This window comes from Procambarus clarkii, chromosome 20 (genome assembly GCF_040958095.1).
Source record: "Procambarus clarkii isolate CNS0578487 chromosome 20, FALCON_Pclarkii_2.0, whole genome shotgun sequence".
Classification (NCBI taxonomy): Eukaryota; Metazoa; Arthropoda; class Malacostraca; order Decapoda; family Cambaridae; genus Procambarus; species Procambarus clarkii.
Genome location: NC_091169.1, coordinates 20,881,873 through 20,903,036, shown reverse-complemented (window position 1 = coordinate 20,903,036; position 21,164 = coordinate 20,881,873). Strand labels below are relative to the sequence as shown.

The following is a 21,164-nucleotide window of genomic DNA, read 5'->3' as shown; positions in this document are numbered from 1 at the left end:
GACTATGACGCGCACTGTTGACTATGACGCGCACTGTTGACTATGACGCGCACTGTGACATGATTCAGATTTGCTTGTGATGCAGCGTGCTTCAGCGAGCGTGTGGACCAACTGCATCTGCAATTCACTTGTCCCTGGACTAGTTAACTGCAGGAGCATATGCAGTGTCGTTCTTCCTTTGAGTTCTCGGTTACAGCAGTATGAGGAAGGTGGGGAGGGAAGGGAAGGGAACTATCAGGAGGTAAAGTGCCAAGCCATGACGACTATGTAGCACTGGGAAGGGATCAGGATAAGGATTTGGGATGGGACGGGGCGAAAGGAATGGTACCCAACCACTTGGACGGTCGGGGATTGAACTTCGACCTGCATGAAGCTAGACCGTCGCTCTACCGTCCAGCCCAAGTGGTTGGACTGGGTGGGGAGGGTAGGCGAGATGAAGGTAATGTTGAAAGAATGAGATAGAAAGAATGAAAGATGGAAATAATGGTGAAGATGTTGAGAAAATGAGGAAGACTAAGTGGGGAGAATGGAGAATGTGGAGCGATGGGAATGGCGGAGAGAATGAGAAAAGTAAAGGAAAGATTGAGACAAAGGGGGAAAACTGGAGAGAACAGTGAATATTTGGAGAATGAGAAAGATGGAAATAATTGGAAAGATGGAAGGAATGTCGAGAGCATGGGGAGCATAAAGGAAAGTTAGAAATTTGGGGATAAATTACGACTAAGAGGTAGGGACAATTATTTTAAAACAGGTCATAATATGTGTTGTACAGAGGATATTTCACTCTGTCTTACTAATGCTATTACATAGTCCCTGTCGATATTGTGACGCACTCTCACTGACGAAGGATTTGGTCTCTCCACAGGAACATGGCCCACAACAAGCTGACAGCCTTGAAAACCGGCGATCTACATGAGCTGCATAATCTCCTCATCCTGTGAGTACCTCTTAGCAATTGCTAGTCTTGTACTAAGATCCTTGAGCTCCGGTGGAGTGCCACGTGTGAATATTTTGGTTTTAAGAGCGAAGTAGTGTTGATGTCCGCGTCAACGATACTCTTTCACACACCTCCAGTTGCAAGCTGCTTGGCGAGGACCTGGGAAGCGTGAGGCAGGTCCTTTTCAACAGCTGAAGATCTAGCATTTGTGTGGAATAGATCACCAATATTTGGGTGAAGGCCATTTTTTACCTCTGATAAGAAGGTCAACACTATAGTACTTGTCCCTCCTGTAACACTACAGGAACTTTTCAGCGGCTCACACGACGGAGGAAAGACTTATGAAAAGTATAATGAGACCCCCAACCGATACTTAATACAAGATACAGCTCATCACATACTGCAAGACTATAAAGACAACCAACTTGCTCAAGAGCAACTCTTGCAAGACCTGATAGTTTCCTGTTGCTGGGGACAGTAAGCCCGTACATATGCTTGCAGAGATCCCACATCCATTGGCCAACTATTAAGATTCTCCAGGGTGCACTTTGTTTACTCCTGTATACCTGTTTACTGTCAACAGATATCGAGTGAAAGGATACGTGTCCATATGTATGTCCTGCCTCGGGAATCGTACCCAGCACCATCACTGAGGAGCTGACAATATAAACTAGTGTTATCTATCGCCAACGATTTTAATATACAGGCAAGACATCACCATATCGTTAAAGTTGCCCGATCGTATTTAAACAAAAAGGCTCCATAGGAGTTAGAATAATTTAAACACACAACAGACTACCACTAGAGATATTTTGACCAAAAACACCCAAACGATTTACTAAAATAGAAGGTGGACAATAGGATACACAAAGCCAAAAAAGCCTAATATAAGCATTCTCACCCAGTTATCAAAAGCCAGTTCATATTTAGGTATATCATTCGATGTACGAGACCCACCAGTTTACACTAAACTTATTGCAACAGCAAACCAATGAAAATGCAGAACAAAGTTACCCAAACCCCTAAACAGGGTAACAACCTATCCTATTGTGTATCCTCACTTCTTTCCATTCTGCAAGAAATTAATGTTGCAGCCACTGCTCATTTGCATTACCTTTTACTCTGCCACTAAAGATGCCAAGTTGTGGTTTAGTGAAATGACATGTTCTTTAACAACATGTCAGACAAATAAATGCACAATGAAGTTTGAACAGAGATAATTATGCTCCTAAAATAAGGGAAACTGTTTTAATTTTTCTCCACACTGATGTTGCTTTACTTTGCTTTAATCCTGAAATAATAAAATATAATTCCGAGTCACTAAATTCTATAGAGTCGTAATGGCTTGGCACTTTCCCCTGATAATTCTCTCACCCTCCTAACAAAAAAGTGCCAAACGCTCAACAACAAAAAATCAAAACGCCCCAAAAAAGACAGAAAATTCAAAACACACAAAAAAAAATCCAAAACGCACAAAAAACATTAGGCATTTGCTACTTCTTTTTGTGCGCGATTGCCACTTTTCTGTTGAGTGCTTGGGATTTATTTTTTGAAGGGCGTTTGGAGATTTTGAAGTCTTGGTTGCTGTTGGCTCTTCCCTTTCACAGTATATACTTAAATGCGCTAACCTTAACAAATGTGATTTGACTTACTTATGTTATCTTTGTCTCTATTTCACCTCATTATCTTTGTTATTTGGTCTTCTATGGCTAAATTTTTCCTTATTTCTACACTTTCTTATATTTGTACCTTTTTTTATGATATTTGTCTTGTTCCATACTTCCTTACTCCCATTCCCATACCGTTAACCTATTCCTATAATTTACCCAATTCCTATATTTCAAACCCTACTCCTATTCTTTAAAGTTCTCGCCTCTTTATCTCACTCCTTGAGATAAAGATAAGTTTTATTACTCCTTTTACTTTGCCTTATAAAAATGACTTTCTTCCTGCAAACACAAACCGTAACTGTAGCTATTTTCCACTTGTTACAACTTGTAATAAAGTTGCTACAACTTGGTATAACGTTTTTATGATGTATTAGAACGTTGTTGCAACTTGTTCTGAGGTGTTAAAACTTGCTTGAACGTTGTGACAACTTATTCGAAGGTGTTAAAACTTGCTTGAACGTTATTGCAACGTCGTAGTTTTGTCGTGTGTACGGCGGGCTCCACCACTGTTTCCGCTTCCCGACTTTATGATGGTCCAAGATGGACCGAAGTGTCTTCAGTTCTTATATTTTCATATTTAAAGATTGAGTCTTAATATGTGAGTGTGTTTTTCTGAAGATGTTATTGTTGATGAAACGCTGAAATAAACCGGAAAGTGATCAAGTGTTTCTTAAACCTTTATGTGGAACAAGGATTCTGGAACATCTTAAGTTACAGTGACTCTCTCTTGGACTCGGATTTATTCATTTGCATATATTCTTAGGTTAATATATATGCAACATGGGAGGTTACATGTATATATTCTTACCCAAACACATTCATAGGTCATTTGCTTATTATATTGCCTAGCAATTTGTACCTTAAATTTACCACCCTATTCCTAAACCAGTATTTACCCAGGTCTTTCCTAAATCTAAGCTTAATCAATTTGTATTCATTGTTTCCTATTCTATTTTGCTTTAATATATTTAGCACTATTAATATCCGCTTTGGTATACTTTTCATCTATGTGTATACGTCAGTTATATCGCCCCTTATACTCATCACCTTTCTAACAAATAGTTAATTTCTCTTCATAATGCATGTGTGTGTAATTCCTTGGATCATTGTTGTAATTCTTCTCTCAATAATCTAGATGGGTTTTACAAAGGAAAAAATTAAACTGAAGAATAACATTATGTTTTATTACTAACGCTTTTAGATATGAGACCTAATGAACAAATCCACAAGGGCCTTATAATGATGTATTGAAGAACTGGATGATGTATTGAAGAACTGGATGATGTATTGGATGTATACTGCGTGTATTGAAGAAGTTGAGGTAGAACATCTGGTTGACAGAGCCCAAGTGCATGGGGGAAATTGTGTGAAGCCTCGGTTAGGCTTCGAAGAAGCTTCGGGATTCTTGTGAGGGCAATATCACTCCAGGTTGCGATACTTTTGATCATGTCGTGGTACAGTTGACTAAGACGCATATGGGAACATCCCGTGCGTAGGTTCGAACACTCTTCAAGGCCCTTGTGGATTTGTTCATTTGATATATCACGCTATTGTGATTTTTATGTGTTTGAGACCTGATTTCCCATTTGCCTTATTTCCAGCATATATACATAAATTGTTTGGCTTAAGATCCTTATAGTTCATGACTCCACGATCTTTTACGCATGAAGATTTAGCGTTTCAAAGTTAAGCTTAAGTTGGATAAGTTAAGCCTATCCAATTTGCTACATCACTCACGCGACCCACAGACTGTTGGCATTTCCGCGCATCTTCCAATCTTTGGCTCATTTCAAAGCCAGTCTAAATTATTGTTTTAACAGCTTTGAATCTTGAATATATTTTGTGCCATAAAATTTGCATTGTGGTGTCTTCTAAATTAATCAATCTCTCCGCAAATTTTTTTATCGATTGTTGAAATTGAAATTGAAATCGATTGTTAGTTTATTCATTCCCGTGTTCTTGATGAAAATTCATGATGCACCCAAGTTTGCCAGTGCTAACTATTGATAACATGGTTTTGTATGATAAATCATCCTGGGAGACGGGGATTTTATTTTGTTTACATCACGTAGCTTGACACAGACTCTGTAACCCTTGATATATCATCGAGTAATTGTACAAGTACAGGTATACTTAACTGTGTTAAAAACAAAATGTGTTCCCCTTGCTGACAAAATTATAGCATTCTCGACCAAAAGGATTTTCCTTGTCGACAATAAAATGAGACATTTGATGTTCCAAGGCATCTTCTGTGTGCTAAGAATATATGTATATATACATGCATGTGTGTGTAATTATTGATATAGTGTTTCATAGTGTAATTATAAGGTCAAGGTCATTTTTAGTGCTTAGAGTGGCTGTCACCACTCGCCCTAACTCGCGCTTCTGCTCCTCAGATCTCTCCACAACAACAGGATCTCCACTGTGGAGCCCAGAGCCCTGGCAAGGCTACGCAGCCTTGAGATACTGTAAGTAATACACACTGTACGCATTCTCAGTCGTCAGGCTCTTGGTCATCATGGTCAAGCCGGTTGTTATGGTAGTCCTCATGCTCGTTCTTGGCCTCTCATGTTCACAACTGCCCACCCTTGAGTGGTAAAGCACTCGCCCTGCACTTCGCGAGCGATTTGGCTTAGGTTCGTATCCTGGCTTAGGAGGATTAACTAGCCAACAATCCTTAAATATACGCTTCTCTTCGCCCAACAGTGATTGGGTACCTGATTGTTATAAGATTGGCAGGTCGTATTCTAGGGAAAACTAGTGGGATAAGGCTTACCAGGAGCTATGGGAAGGGAAAACTCTGCCAACAGGAGTGAGAAGTCGTCTACTCCTGTATTCACCACTGAAAAAAAATATCAAAGTTATGCTTTATTTTGTTCGGTCATGTTCACAGTTGTCATGCATCTTCCTGGTGAGTCATGTTCACAGTTGTCATGCATCTTCCTGGTGAGTCATGTTCACAGTTGTCATGCATCTTCCTGGTGAGTCATGTTCACACTTGTCATGCATCTTCCTGGTGAGTCATGTTCACAGTTGTCATGCATCTTCCTGGTGAGTCATGTTCACAGTTGTCATGCATCTTCCTGGTGAGTCATGTTCACAGTTGTCATGCATCTTCCTGGCGAGTCATGTTCACAGTTGTCATGCATCTTCCTGGTGAGTCATGTTCACAGTTGTCATGCATCTTCCTGGCGAGTCATGTTCACAATTGTCATGGTCTTAGCTGACAAGAAAATATAATAGCATGCTGATAACAGCAAACTTGGCAGGAGAGTTACAGCAGCCTTACAGCGACAGGGGCGAGGTAAGTCCACAACGGGCTCACCATAGCCCGTGCTACTTGGAACTTTTTGTACCAAGTAACGAATCTTGAACAACAAGAGCGACAGGGATTACAAGCTCATTCAAACACCCAGGTAAATTTGTTTGATAAAGGGCAGATGGTGATGATCAATGCTGAGAAATGTGAAGTGCAGCATATTGAACACATTAAGGAAAAAGCGAAGTATCGGTTGAGCACCTTGAAACTAATGCAAGTAATCGAGTCAACTGGTTACCTTCGGTAAAGGAGAAAGGTAAGATAATCCTTACTAGTATTATCTTACTTTACTAGATAAAGATAAAGCACTCTGGGTAATGACTTGACGTGAGGTTCAAGTACGTTTCTTGAGACAATAAAATACATCTCAAAGGGATAGAGTAGCTTAGGCTATTTCTTCCCCATTCTACTTCAAAGGGATAGAGTAGCTTAGGCTATTTCTTCCCCCTTCTACTTCAAGTCCCTCAAGTGGCGCACAAATCCAGCGAGTACAAGTCCACAAATCACAGTACAATTGACATGAGGCTCCCAAAGTGCAGAGACTGGATGGAAGGAAAACGGAATTCTGGGTTTTGTGTTTGTTTTCTTAGTTTCGATAGGAGAAAGTCGTATTAACTCTGTACAATTCACTGTTGCGTCTTATTCTTAGGTATTGCATTAAGTTTTGCAATACCACATAATCTAAATGATGCACAAAGAAGACAAGGAAAAGTTGATGTAAAATATTCGATGTATTATCGCTAATGCTTCTAGAAATTATATCCCAGTATCCAATTTGCCTTATTCCATATATATATATATATATATATATATATATATATATATATATATATATATATATATATATATATATATATATGCGGAATATCCACAGAGAAATATGAAATGAGGTGAACGTTTCGGTTTGTTAAAGCCTTTGTCAACACCAGACTCTGGTGTGGTGTTGACAAAGGCTTTAACAAGCCGAAACGTTCACCTCATTTCATATTTCTCTGTGGATTTTCCGCATAAAATGATCAGTGTTTTGTGATCGTCAATTGCATATATATATATATATATATATATATATATTATATATATATATTATATATAATGTGTGTGTGTGTGTGTGTGTGTATTGATGTTTTGGCTTAAGGTTCCTACTTACCATGAATCGCAGATTGTTTTCGTATTCAGAAATGGACAATTTAAATATTATCCAGCTTATATCAGGTACGTTTTCCGTGCTTAAGACGAGGTCCCTCCACTTCTTACGACTAAACTGCATATATAAATTTTTCGTCCATTTTAAATGCACGTTTTAAATATTTTTTAGCGATTTTGAGTTTTCGTCTAAATTAATTTATTGCTTTATTTTTGTGTCTGCTAAGTCTTCTTTTCATCCCATTTTTTGTATCTCTACACTTTCCCTTTCATCCTACTCTCCTCCATTTACCCTTTCCTTCCTCTCGACCATGCACTCCTTCCTGTTTCCTCTTAGCCTCTCCCTCTAGCTCTGTTCTCCACTTTCATTTTCCCTCATTTCCATTCAACTCAATTCCATCCCCCTTCCCTGTTACAATCCCACCGCTGCCACCATTGTATTTCCTACAATCTTAGCAAGGACGTCAACTTAATCATGTTCCTGCAGTCTAATGTAAGAGGGAATCCACAACATTTTGATGTTTACCCCTTATTAAGTATGCATGTATACTTAAGTATATATGTTGTGACGGTAAAGTGTTGGAGTGTTGATGTTCGGCAGTCCTCCAATGGCAGGTGGCAATGCCTTGTCACACTTACAGAAAAAAAAAAAAAGAGACTGCTTGCCTGTTTGTCTGTGGTAAGGTAATGGGAAGACACACAAAATATAAACAATGAAATTTTAATTACTTTAGAAAACAAGATATGAACAAAGACAATCCCTTGGCTTACGTAAAATTCAAAACAAGTCAACAAACAAAACATGAATAATTAATAGATGTGAAATTTACTCTAAAACAAAATGAAGTGCAAGACAATAATAATGATAATCAGGTGCTGAGAATACTGGCTTGAGCTGCCACCTCCCTTAGTACACGACAGCCAGGGCTTAGTCTACCAGAGAGAGATGTCAACTTCTAAGAGCACAGAGATATTCTGAGGAGTACGGCGTGAGCTGGCCCAGACGTCGACTCAGGTAGAGGGCGTGAGTGCAGGTGCGGTCGGCGATACACCAGCCAATCAGGAGCAGGCAGGCGGAGAATGGGTAGTTTGCTCGTTGACGACGGGCGGAGCCGGCGTGTCGGGTGGTGCAAGGTACGCTTTGCTTCCTGGGCAAAACGTTTGGCGATACTGGTGGACGTATCTTCAATATAGTATCTTGTACTTGTAGAATGACGTGAATGATATAGGGAAGAGCAGGCTCAATCTCTCTTGAAAGAGATTATCGTCACAATGTATATTCTGGCTTTGGAGACAAGCATGTTACACTGCTAGCACTAATTTTGGGTAGCACTCAAAATTACTAATACAATTGTGCACTCTAATGTACATTTAGAGTTATGTACTCTGTACTTGTACAGTTGTCTGCTCCTTTGTAATTGTACAACTGTGCACTTTGGATTTGTCTTGTATTATACTACTATGTGCTTGTAGAGTTGTATACTCAATAATTGTATACTTTTGTACTATGTACTTACACATTTGTGCATTCATCTGTGCCTGTTCAGTTGTGTACTCTCTACATGTGTAGATATATAAATCTATGTAATTTATTGTAAACAAAATATTGAATATTAATTACCTTGAACACAATACAAGTAACTAGCAGTACAAACACCAATCACTTTAACTTAACGCCCCATTCCCCATAAAATGAAAGTATTAAAAGTTACTACAGTCTAGTAACTATTTGTTCAAAGTGACAATATGTGGTGATGGAACACCAAGAAGTCGACTTTTGTATTATTTAAATTGGACAAACCAGAAACTTTTTGTTTGTAACAGTTCATAATTATAAGACCTAACCAAACTCTCCTAGCAATTCTATGCCTATTGCATGCTATCTTAGGCTTAATATAGTACATATATGTACTATAGTAGGCTTAGGAATATTTAACTTTGGTTTTAGGTTAATTTTTTTCAGACTATAAAATGAATCGTGCAAAAGTGGTTTATTGATGGTCCATCATTACGTATTGGTACTTTAGACCAAATAGTTATTATAATTACTATAATTTCAAGTGGATGATTTGTAGCTTCATTATAGTTTTACAATAAGCAGGATAAACAGTCTTAGAAACTATCTAAGAACTCCGGTGTAATGAACATTTACACATTCTGGGCCACCATTGTTGAAAACCGAGATGCATATTATGTAATGTGATGCATGAATTTAGTTATACGTTTTTAAATCATTGCCCATGTTAACATAACAACAAGTCTCTAACATGTACCGTTTGGCTCATGACACATGTATTTACAAGGAAAGTTTACTGAAACCCAAGTATATTTGGTATTTATTATGTATACTTCAAATATACATTCTTTACATTAAATACACATACGTCACACTCCCAGACCATAGCCATCCACTCCCTGGAGCCTGTATTGTATTACTTGTATTGTATTGTATGGTCACAGACCATGCAATAGACCCTCAACTGCTCCAAGTACCTTAACCTAACATCCTTTATCCCGGCCTCAGAATTTACCCATGTCATTTCCCCTTTGGTAGATTCCTTATACACCTACGTACACTAGTTCGACTCTACACAGTTGCATGAAATGCCCCCTCTCAACCTCGGGGAATCCCGTTCCCCGGGCCTCCACTGAGGACAGTCTCCAACTCCAAGGTCCTGGCGTGACTCGCCAACTCAGAGGTCCTTGCTAGAATTCCTTGGACGAAGAGCCACGGCTTCCTCCTGACATTCTCAAAACCTGGCAACTGGCGATTCGTCAGCCGTACATTACATCACCTCAGTCCTCGGCCACACCCTGAACTGAAGGATTTGACTGAGGAATGTCACATTCTGAGTCTGAGGAAAATTCTTGACAAAGCTGGAATTTTTGACTGGACTATTCGCGCTACTTGTCTGTATGACTTAAGAAATTATCTAGCTAATTGTACAGTATTCTAGGTCACAACACTTCAGGACGGCAGATTCATTATTAATAATAATAATATAAATATTTTATTTATTCAGAAATATTATGTAGGGTCTGATTACAAGATTTATACAAGTATTTTTTTTTTTATAAAGACAATTGTCTTATGGGGTCGAACTCTTACAGGAACCTGCAGGACAACCTACTGACGGAGGTGCCAGCGGAGGTGGTTCACTGCACCAAACTACGGCAGCTGTAAGTGCCAACTTCACCTTCTACAAACGACTTTACCTTAATTAGTTTCATATTATTGGATATGATTATCTTAACTTTATAGTTGATTTACTTCATGACTGCAATATTCCCACTGCTTGTCAATTCACATTGTAGATAATAGCTAATTTGAACCTACTTTTGCATTATATACGCACTTATACACATTAGCAGTGCCAGGATTGAGAAGTGCCAGAACGATTGAGCTAGAATAAGGAGTGCCAGGACGGTAGTGCCAGGTCAATAGTGCTCAGATTAACTAATTTCATGACTAACGAGTGCCACGACTGTTTACACACAACACGTCAATCTGCAACACAAGCCCCCAGTTGTCACCCTTTACAACGGTGGGAGGGAAATTTGATTACGTAGGAATTGGTGATATTATGTTGACCAGACCACACACTAGAAGGTGAAGGGATGACGACGTTTCGGTCCGTCCTGGACCATTCTCAAGTCGATTGTGACCATTCTCACAATCGACTTGAGAATGGTCCAAGATGGACCGAAACGTCGTCGTCCCTTCACCTTCTAGTGTGTGGTCTGGTCAACATACTTCAGCCACGTTATTGTGACTCATCGCCTGCATATTGGGGGTATTATACTTCCAAGATGGCTTACTCAGCAGCCACCTAACTCTGGTGGGTTCCCGTCAGATTGCTGAGCAGTAACCGGCTGACCTACGTTGGGGAGACTTCGCTGAAGGGCCTGACTCACCTGGAGGAGGTGAAGCTGCAGTCTAACCCTGTCCTGAGCGTCCACCACCGCGCCTTCACTAACCTCCCCGCCCTCACTAAACTGTGAGTCACTGTTGTTGTTGTAGATTCAGCTACTGGGAACAAAAAATTCCAAGTAGCACGGGATATGGTGAGCCCGTAGTGGACTTTCCTGGCGCAGGAGCGGGGCTGTAACTGTGCGAGTCACTCATCCACTCATCTATATAGTCGGAATGGCTTGGCGCTTTACCCCTGACAATCATCCACCTCAGACTTGTCTACTCATCCAGCAAAATTTATGTTATTATCTGGAGCTAATTGAGTTATTATTGAATTATCTGGAGCTAATTGAGTTATTACTGAATTATCTGGAGCTAATTGATTAAGTTAATAGATAAAGAGTCCTTAGTGTCTTAATAATTGTCATTAATTGTTTATATAACTGATGTTAAGGAATATTGTTTTATGAACCTCTCAGTGTCTCGCAAAATATTGTATTCCATATTAATACAATAAAATTTTATTCAAGTTCAAGTATGTTTATTGAGTTAAGAAAGAAATACATCTCAAAGGGATAGAGTAGCTTAGGCTATTTCTACCCCCCCTAAAATTATATTTTTCTTCTGTCAATTTGTAAATTATTTCCAACCAAAAACCTCAGCTTTTAAATATTAATGTAAATATCACACCATTTCACCTTCATATATGAAGTTTTTTTTGCCGAATCAAGAGAAAAATAATTTTATTAAAAATAATATTTGATAATTTCCGTATTATTGCTCGAGTGAAAAGCAACAAGTCACCTACACCGTCTTTGCTTCTCCCCACAAGCATCCTGAAGGAGGCCAAGCAGCTGCAGGCGTTCCCCGACCTGAACGGCACCAGCAGCCTGGAGTTGATCAGGATTGACCGTTCGGCCCTGACCACCGTGCCCTGGGACCTGTGTACTTCCGCCCCCAGACTCCGCAGCCTGTAAGTACTTGGCTCCCCTGTACGTAAGTACCTGGCTCCCCCTGTAAGTACGTACCTGGCTCCCCCTTTAAGTACGTACTTGGCCTCTCTGTAAGTACGTACCTGGCGCCCCCTGTAAGTAAGTACCTGGCCCCCTGTAAGTACGTACCTAGCCCCACTGTAAGTACGTACCTAGCCCCCCTGTAAGTAAATACCTGGCCCCTTGTAGGTAAGTACCTGGTCCCCCTGTAAGTAAGTACCTGGCCCCCCCCCAAGTACTTACCCGAGGGGGGGACCTTACTTACTCCTCTCTAGTAAGTACTTACTCAGCATGCCCGGGAGCTGTTACAAAAGCAGAACACGGTTATATAACAGAAGAACACAGTAAAAGACGAGGAGAACAAGGAAGTAGATAATGAGAAGAAGGTAATGAACACAGCAACAGGGTAATAGTGATGAAGAACATTGTAATACATACACTAACACTAACCCTGTTAGTCTTAGTGTATGTATTACACTAACTAAACAAGGACAGGAGGAAGTGACCAGGAATAGAAGAGGAAGGGGAGCAGGAAACAGGTGCAGAACAAGCTGCCAGCACCCACCACTCCATCTGTTGAGTCCCAAAGTCACTAACGCCAAACACACATTGCACAGAGTGAAGGGAAAGGCGTAGGAAGGAAGAGGAATAGAGGGCTAGAGACCAGTACTGAATAATTTGAGACAGGATTAGAACACACATTAAGGTATGGTAGAATCAGACAGTATTGGAACACACATTAAGGTATGGTAGAATCAGACAGTATTGTAACACACATTAAGGTATGGTAGAATCAGACAGGATTGGAACACACATTAAGGTATGGTAGAATCAGACAGGATTGGAACACACATTAAGGTATGGTAGAATCAGACAGTATTGGAACACACATTAAGGTATGGTAGAATCAGACAGGATTGGAACACACATTAAGGTATGGTAGAATCAGACAGGATTGGAACACACATTAAGGTATGGTAGTATCAGACAGGATTAGCATCCATTATATGATGTCACAATAACGAATCAGGATTGTATATGACGTCACAAAAATGACAGGAGTAGAACTTGTATTATGTCAATGGGAGACGCGGATGACGGAAGGTATGCGATGTCATAATAAGTGGATATATGTGCAGTGGAGGTATTTTTGTATATTACATATATGGTATATTACCCAACTTCCTATTAACAAGACCGCCGATGATTAATGCCACCACAAGAGGTGGCACGGGCATGAATAGCCCATAAGTGATAGATTTTTTGGAGTGAATGTGATCTTTGGTTGTGAATTTGTGTAAAAATTCACGACCACAGATCACATTCACGCCAAAGAATTTACCACTTACGGGCTATTCATGCCCGTGTCACCTCTTGGGTGGCATCATCAATCAATCAATCAATCAATCAATCAATCAATCAATCATCAGCAGTCTAGTTAGTAGGAAGTTGGGTAAGTTGAGGGCATATACATTGGTATCGCAGTAGTCGGTGGAGGTCAGTGTGTCGTTACAGCTGGAGACAGAGCCAAAGGGGACTCGTAAAGTTTCGTAATAGATCAAGACATGATTGAAGAAGGTCGTATAGTGTCATTATAACAAATATTTATAAAACTAATGAACAAATCCACAAGAGCCGTGACGAGGATTCGAACCTGCGTCCGAGAGGTCTTATAAAACTATACCTAGTAGAAAATACTAGGTATAGTTTTCTTAAATGTAAAAAAAACATACTTGTCTATATTTATAACTTATTTAATAACATTTGAAAACAATTGTATTTACACATCCTGTTTGTATATACTTACGATACAATGTGATTTAAAACATCATGAATAATCTGAAATAATTTAGTTTAGTATTTTGTTTACAAATATTTTTTGTATCTGCCGGACTGTGAACATGTTATGTTGCAGGAACCTGCAGAGGAACCAGATCAGCATCATGCCGGACCTCACCCTTTGTCGTGATCTCCGACTACTGTGAGTATATTGAGGCTCATCCCTTTTTACACACACACTCACACACACACACACACACACACACACACACACACACACACACACACACACACACACACACACACACACACACTCACACTCACACTCACACTCACTCACTCTCCCTACAAGAAAGAAGATAGGAAGGAGACACTAAACTATAAACCAGTATCATTGACAAACATCTACACCAAAATGGTCGAAAAAATAAAAATAAACGAGTTACAAACACGGAGAGATTTAGGTATATAAACAAACATCAACATGGCTGTTCGGTAAGGAAATCATAACTAACGAACTTACTGGAGTTCTATGTTAAATAGAACTATGATAAAGTAACGAAAACAAGGCATTGAACATTGGGCAAACGTTGACCTGCTAAAAAGCATTTGTTACAGTTCCTCACGAGAAATTTCAACACAAACTTAAGAGATAGGCGGAAGTAATTGGAAGAGCATTGCCATGGGGCACGAAACACCTATCAGACAAGAAGTTAGTGTCACAGTGATGGGCGAGAAGTCAGACTGGCATAGGATAACAAAAGGAGTACCTCAAGGATTGTTGCCGGGACCCGTACTATTTTTCAGTTAGGAGCAAAATTCTATATGTTGATGTTCAGCACTTTCTCCTAACGTTTCCCAACGTACTATCTGTCGTACTGTCGTACTTAAGTACCCTTATCCTAACCCTGAGGACCCCAAATAGAAACCGGGACAGTATGTCAATTTCGCAAGGCACTACCATTATCTAGTACGACAATTTTTCCCCTTAGGTAAAATGTACGTCAAATTGCAAAGCTCTATTAGGAGGGTCGGTTGCGAAGTTTGCAGACGATGAAACATTAACGTGAAGAGTTGAAACAGATGAAGATTGTAAGATTCTCAAAGATGACTTGGACAAGCTTCATAATTGGTCCGAGAAATGGCTTTAAGTTTTCAACACCAGCAAGTATAAGGTGGTTGAAATGGGAACAGTTGACAAGAAACCAAAAGGATATACTTTTCCTGTAAGACCAACACTCTCCATTAACTGTTCATGTTAGCCAAGACAGAGCAATGTTTCTGGTAACAAAATGATGCTTCCCAAACCTCTTACACTCTGGGGCCCTACAAGTACTTTCCTGTGACTGGACATAACCGACAATTATTTGCATAATTTAGAAATGAGAGTAATTTACATATTTATATATATACAATACTTTTAACTTCAACTGTGTTAGTTGGGTATTCAAGGCTCGGTTGAATCAGCGAGTGCGTCATCTAATTCAATCCCTGGTCTAGTTCATTGTACATCTAAACACATCATACATGGTTTCATGGAACATGCAGCTAGAGCCTTACCAGGTCTCACGAACATGCAGCTATATACATTATAGTAGTTGTCACCGATCGTGCAGCTAGACCCGTCATGTAAGGCTTTCTCTATCATGCAACTGGCCACAGATATCCTGAATATTACAAATAGACACAGGTCGCCTGAATCGTGCAGCACATGTTGGCAGGTCTCGTACAAGTGGTGTATAGCTCACGAGTGTTATCTGAATGACTGACATCGCGTCTATTGAGGTTAGTTTACCGCAAATTACATTAGCCATCTGTCCACAGGGATCTGAGCAACAACAACATCAGCAGCCTCCCAGAGGGCGCCTTCGGCAGCCTCTCTTATCTTCAAGATCTCCTTCTGCAGGGAAACCGCATTGCCAGCATCCACAACAACACCTTCAGCGGCCTAGAGAGACTTCAGGTCTTGTAAGTTCAAGCCCCCTTGCCCTTCTCTCACACTGAAGTAATATTCACTAAGGTAAACAAATCCACAAGGGCCGTGACGAGGATTCGAACCTGCGTCATTCACTAAGGTATTTCAGATCTGTAAGCTCAGCATAGTCAGCATTTATATATATATAAAATAATAAGATAAATAATTACTTATTTCTCATATAAAAATATAATCTATTTCAATAAAATAATTGATTTCTGATTGTTTATTATATCTCAGTAAAGTATATTTTTAATGCAGTAATAGGTGACGAATTAGGTATAATAATAAATTGTTTCACCCAAATAAAACTGCGTAAAATTTGGAGGGAAACAAATTATAATTAACGTGACGAGTTACTGAGTGAACCTCTCGTGTAACACAGACAGCTGGAGGACAACCTTATCTCCAGCATCAACCAGGACGCCTTCCTGCCCCTCCTCAGCCTCGAAGACATGTAAGTTACACCTCGACACTACTTTTATAGCACTCTATATACTCCCTTTATAGCACTCTATATACTCCCTTTATAGCACTCTGTATACTCCCTTTATAGCACTATATACTCCCTTTATAGCACTCTGTATACTCCCTTTATAGCACTCTATATACTCCCTTTATAGAACTCTATATACTCCCTTTATAGCACTCTATATACTCCCTTTATAGCACTCTATATACTCCCTTTATAGCACTCTATATACTCCCTTTATAGCACTATATACTCCCTTTATAGAACTCTATATACTCCCTTTATAGCACTATATACTCCCTTTATAGCACTCTATATACTCCCTTTATAGTACTCTATATACTCCCTTTATAGCACTCTATATACTCCCTTTATAGCACTCTATATACTCCCTTTATAGCACTCTATATACTCGTCTATTACTTCCAAATATTTAAAAGTGGGGGTTTGTTGTTCAGCCATGCCACAAACACATCTCGGATTAAAGTAAGTTTAAATAAGTTATGGATCAGCAAGCATTTGTGTATTATGTGTAGGCGAAGTAGCTTCAGTTGCACTCACTGAAACATGGATGAATGTTGAATCCAGGTACCGTCATGCTGAGTATCAACTTTAGGAATGTAAGTTGATGCAACATCTCTTGAGTATGTTGTGCCCATTGGGAGAGTGCTGGTGGGAGGGCAGAATGGGAGAGAAGGAGAATAGGAATTGATAATGGGTGGGAGGAAGAATGAGCAGGACAGAAAATGGGAGAGGGGGCGAGAATGGGATGGCGGGAAAGAATGAGACAAGTGGACACAGAGGAATGTCTGTTGGTTTGTTTAAGGATGAGGCTATATGCTTGTATCCAGACTGCCACCACAGCCACCAGACTGCCACCACAGCCACCAGACTGCCACCACAGCCACCAGACTGCCACCAGACTGCCACCACAGCCACCAGACTGCCACCACAGCCACCAGTCTGCCACCACAGCCACCAGACTGCCACCACAGCCACCAGACTGCCACCACAGCCACCAGACTGCCACCACAGCCACCAGTCTGCCACCACAGCCACCAGACTGCCACCACAGCCACCAGACTGCCACCACAGCCACCAGACTGCCACCACAGCCACCAGACTGCCACCACAACCACCAGACTGCCACCACAGCCACCAGACTGCCACCACAGCCACCAGACTGCCACCACAGCCACCAGACTGCCACCACAGCCACCAGACTGCCACCACAGCCACCAGTCTGCCACCACAGCCACCAGACTGCCACCACAGCCACCAGACTGCCACCACAGCCACCAAACTGCCACCACAGCCACCAGACTGCCACCACAACCACCAGACTGCCACCACAGCCACCATACTGCCACCACAGCCACCAGACTGCCACCACTGCCACCAGACTGCCACCACAGCCACCAGACTGCCACCACAGCCACCAGACTGCCACCACAGCCACCAGACTGCCACCACAGCCACCAGACTGCCACCACAGCCACCAGTCTGCCACCACAGCCACCAGACTGCCACCACAGCCACCACAGCCACCAGACTGCCACCACAGCCACCACAGCCACCAGACTGCCACCACAGCCACCAGACTGCCACCACAGCCACCAGACTGTTAAAATCACCATCATCGCCAGTCCTATTAGTTACCAGTATGACTTCAAAGGATGGCAAGAGCTTTACTTTACATATGGATACTTATAAACAGAACGACTTAAATAAAATCATAAGGAAGGATATCATATTTATAGGATAACGACATATCACAAATGCACACGCTGATAGCAACTAGTAGGAACGTTTGCTATTGTTTTTGTGTGATCGAAGGTGTAGAGGTACAGTTACTGACGGTGACAGATAACTCTAATTAACATTTTTTAATTGTTATGAGATGGAGTCCCATACTATTTATACATGGTACCCCCAAAGGGCATGTATAAATAGTAGCTTTGACTGAGCTAGCGCGCATTCTCGGTCAGGAGTAGAAAATGCATGCCAGTGGTGTTAAGAATGTTTCTCATATACTAATGCTGGCCAAGCTGACAAGGCTGACGTTTATATACAGCATGACCCTCAGCCTTGAAGGCTGACCAGTGCAGGCAACACGACCCTCGGCCTTGAACGCGCAAGAAGGAAAGAAGGCAGACAGGAAGGTAAAATAATTATCAGAAGAAAACGCCAAGCCATTACGACAATATAGCCCTTGGAAAGAACATTAGGACAGAGTAAGGATTGGATGGAGGAAAGATATGGTGACCGGCCACCTGGATGGTCAGGGATTGAACGCGGACCTGCAAGAAGCTGTGTCATCCCCCCCTACTGTCCAGCCCAAGTGGTGGACAAATAAATTAGGGAAGGAACGGGAACATATACTGAAATACTGCCGTTGGAATTGGAGCGGGGTCAGTCAGTGAAATAAAATGGGGAGAGTGAAAGGGAGCAGGAAGAGCTGAACGAAAGACAGGAGGAGGAAGGAAGGAAGGAAAGGAGGGATAGAGGAGGGGGAAAACAGGGTCCCGGCTCAGCGTGAGGCGAGAACAGTGTGTTGTCCCAACCATTACCTTGGTCCGCCGGAGTGTGCTCAGCCCCCGAAGACTTGCCTCCGCTCCTGAAACTTTATCATCTATTTTCTCACTCGGCTGCGACACCTGGCTACTGAACTCTTTACGCTTTCGTCGCCCCTTCGGCCTCGCCGGGTAGACCTATGTGGAGCCGAGCCATCATCAGGAGGAAGAACCTTCCCAGAAACAGGACATCAGACGAACTACTTGTTCAAATGAGAAGCCTGATATGAACACTTCCTATGAATGTTAACCTGTACACATTGTTCAGTGGATCATGTGCTCGTTGTGGCCCTTGGCACCTGCCAGGTGATTAGACTCCTTAGGCAGCTTTCCAATTAGAATTTAATATTGCGGCTTATCTTGCTAGCTCTCCTGCCTGGAACAGTCTAAAATTTCTACCTTCACATGACCTGGGATTGTTCCTCACAGTCGTCTCCCTCACACTCCTCTCTCTCACCTCACACTCCTCTCTCACCTCACACTCCTCTCTCTCACCTCACACTCCTCTCTCTCACCTCACACTCCTCTCTCACCTCACACTCCTCTCTCACCTCACACTCCTCTCTCACTTCACACTCCTCTCTCACCTCACACTCCTCTCTCTCACCTCACACTCCTCTCTCACCTCACACTCCTCTCTCTCACCTCACACTCCTCTCTCACCTCACACTCCTCTCTCTCACCTCACACTCCTCTTTCACCTCACACTCCTCTCTCTCACCTCACACTCCTCTCTCACCTCACACTCCTCTCTCACTTCACACTCCTCTCTCTCTCACCTCACACTAAATTATCACCAGTTAATTAACATCTCCCAACTCTTTGTTTATTACGGGCTCACCATAGCCCGTGCTACATGGACACTTCGGTCTGAGTAGCTAAATCTAAAACAACAACAACATCTTTGTTTACTTCCTCTCATCCTGAATCATGGTTGACTTCACAGACATGGCGACCAGTCGCTGGCATTTGGGAGTGTAGTGATACCGACATGACAACCAGTCGCATAAGACAATCAAGAATAAGACAAGAGTCATTGCAATAGACAACCGCCAGCAAGGAAGATAGTCCAAGAGTATAATAGAGGAAAAAATAGATCAGTTAAAAAGGCGGGGTCCAAGAGCTAATAGCTCGATTCTGCAGTCACAAATAGTAAATATACACACATACACACACACACACACACACGCACACACACACACACACACACACACACACACACACACACACACACACACACACACACACACACACACACACACACACACATTGAAGAATTTCTGCCATATCAGCAGTGAAAGTTCATCAGTAATGCGACAAAAGTTGATCCCTTCACAGAGCATGAAGCAGCGATCATCAATGAGCTGCGGGAGATCATGGACAGTATCATCAATGATCAGGACAAATATGTTCTTAATTATAATAAAAATCTCGGGAATAAAAATAGTAAATAACAATATTTTCTTCCAGTAGTGGACTGCCTCAGAGTGACAGTTTATTTTGTTTATAATATGTAACTACTACTCTTGGTTTGACCAGACCACACACTAGAAGGTGAAGGGACGACGACGTTTCGGTCCGTCTTGGACCATTCTCAAGTCGATTGTGAGAATGGTCCAGGACGAACGGACATTCTCAAGTCGACTTATCCACAAGTCGATTGTGGACAATCGACTTGAGAATGGTCCAGGACGGACCGAAACGTCGTCGTCCCTTCACCTTCTAGTGTGTGGTCTGGTCAAACTACTTCAGTCACGTTATTGTGACTCCTCGCCTGCATACTACTCTTGGTTACTAAACCAAACATTCTGGTGTTGGTGGTCCGCAGTAACTTGGGTAACAACTGCTTCCCGGAGCTGCCTGCACGAGGCCTGGAACACGTGGTCTCCGTCAAGGTCCACAACAACCGCCACCTGAGGGTGTTCCCTGGCCCTGAGAGCTTCCCCATGGTCAGGTCCCTCACCCTCTCCTATGCTTATCACTGCTGCCCCTTTCTCAGGTACGTCTCCTCTCCCCCATTCTGCTCCTGTTACTAATATGTTCATTTGGTGCTGCAGCTGTAGACTACAACACCTCATGAACGAACATTCACATGTAGATGATTAGGAGCAATAACAATGTTATCAGTTCTGCCATTTGTACACATGTAAAATTTAAAACACTGTCTTGCCCAATGAAAAAAAAATATTCACCTGTAATTGTGTGGCGGTGGTTTGCAATACTGCTGGAACTTATCGAAAAATGACAGTTACTCTAAGCAAACTTGGCATTATTGCTAGGCAAGTGGTGAGAACATTTAATATCTTACAATATCAAAACGCAAGCCACAAGTCTGGTCAAGAAGCACACACACACACACACACACACACACACACACACACACACACACAC

General features: G+C 41.6%; 1 protein-coding gene across 3 annotated transcripts in view; it reads left to right on the top strand.

The window, feature by feature from the left end:
- Positions 1–21,164, top strand: part of LOC123755382 (leucine-rich repeat-containing G-protein coupled receptor 5) — a 198,545-nt gene that overhangs the window by 167,755 nt on the left and 9,626 nt on the right. For 2 of the 3 annotated variants that reach the window (XM_045737956.2, XM_045737955.2), the window contains exons 6-14: positions 866–937; positions 5,004–5,075; positions 10,181–10,249; positions 10,924–11,067; positions 11,815–11,955; positions 13,890–13,955; positions 15,578–15,721; positions 16,114–16,185; positions 20,602–20,772. In XM_045737956.2, coding sequence (XP_045593912.2) covers positions 866–937; positions 5,004–5,075; positions 10,181–10,249; positions 10,924–11,067; positions 11,815–11,955; positions 13,890–13,955; positions 15,578–15,721; positions 16,114–16,185; positions 20,602–20,772 — 951 coding nt within the window. The remainder of the gene's footprint in view (positions 1–865; positions 938–5,003; positions 5,076–10,180; positions 10,250–10,923; positions 11,068–11,814; positions 11,956–13,889; positions 13,956–15,577; positions 15,722–16,113; positions 16,186–20,601; positions 20,773–21,164) is intronic. The other variant, XM_045737957.2, reaches the window with a different exon arrangement.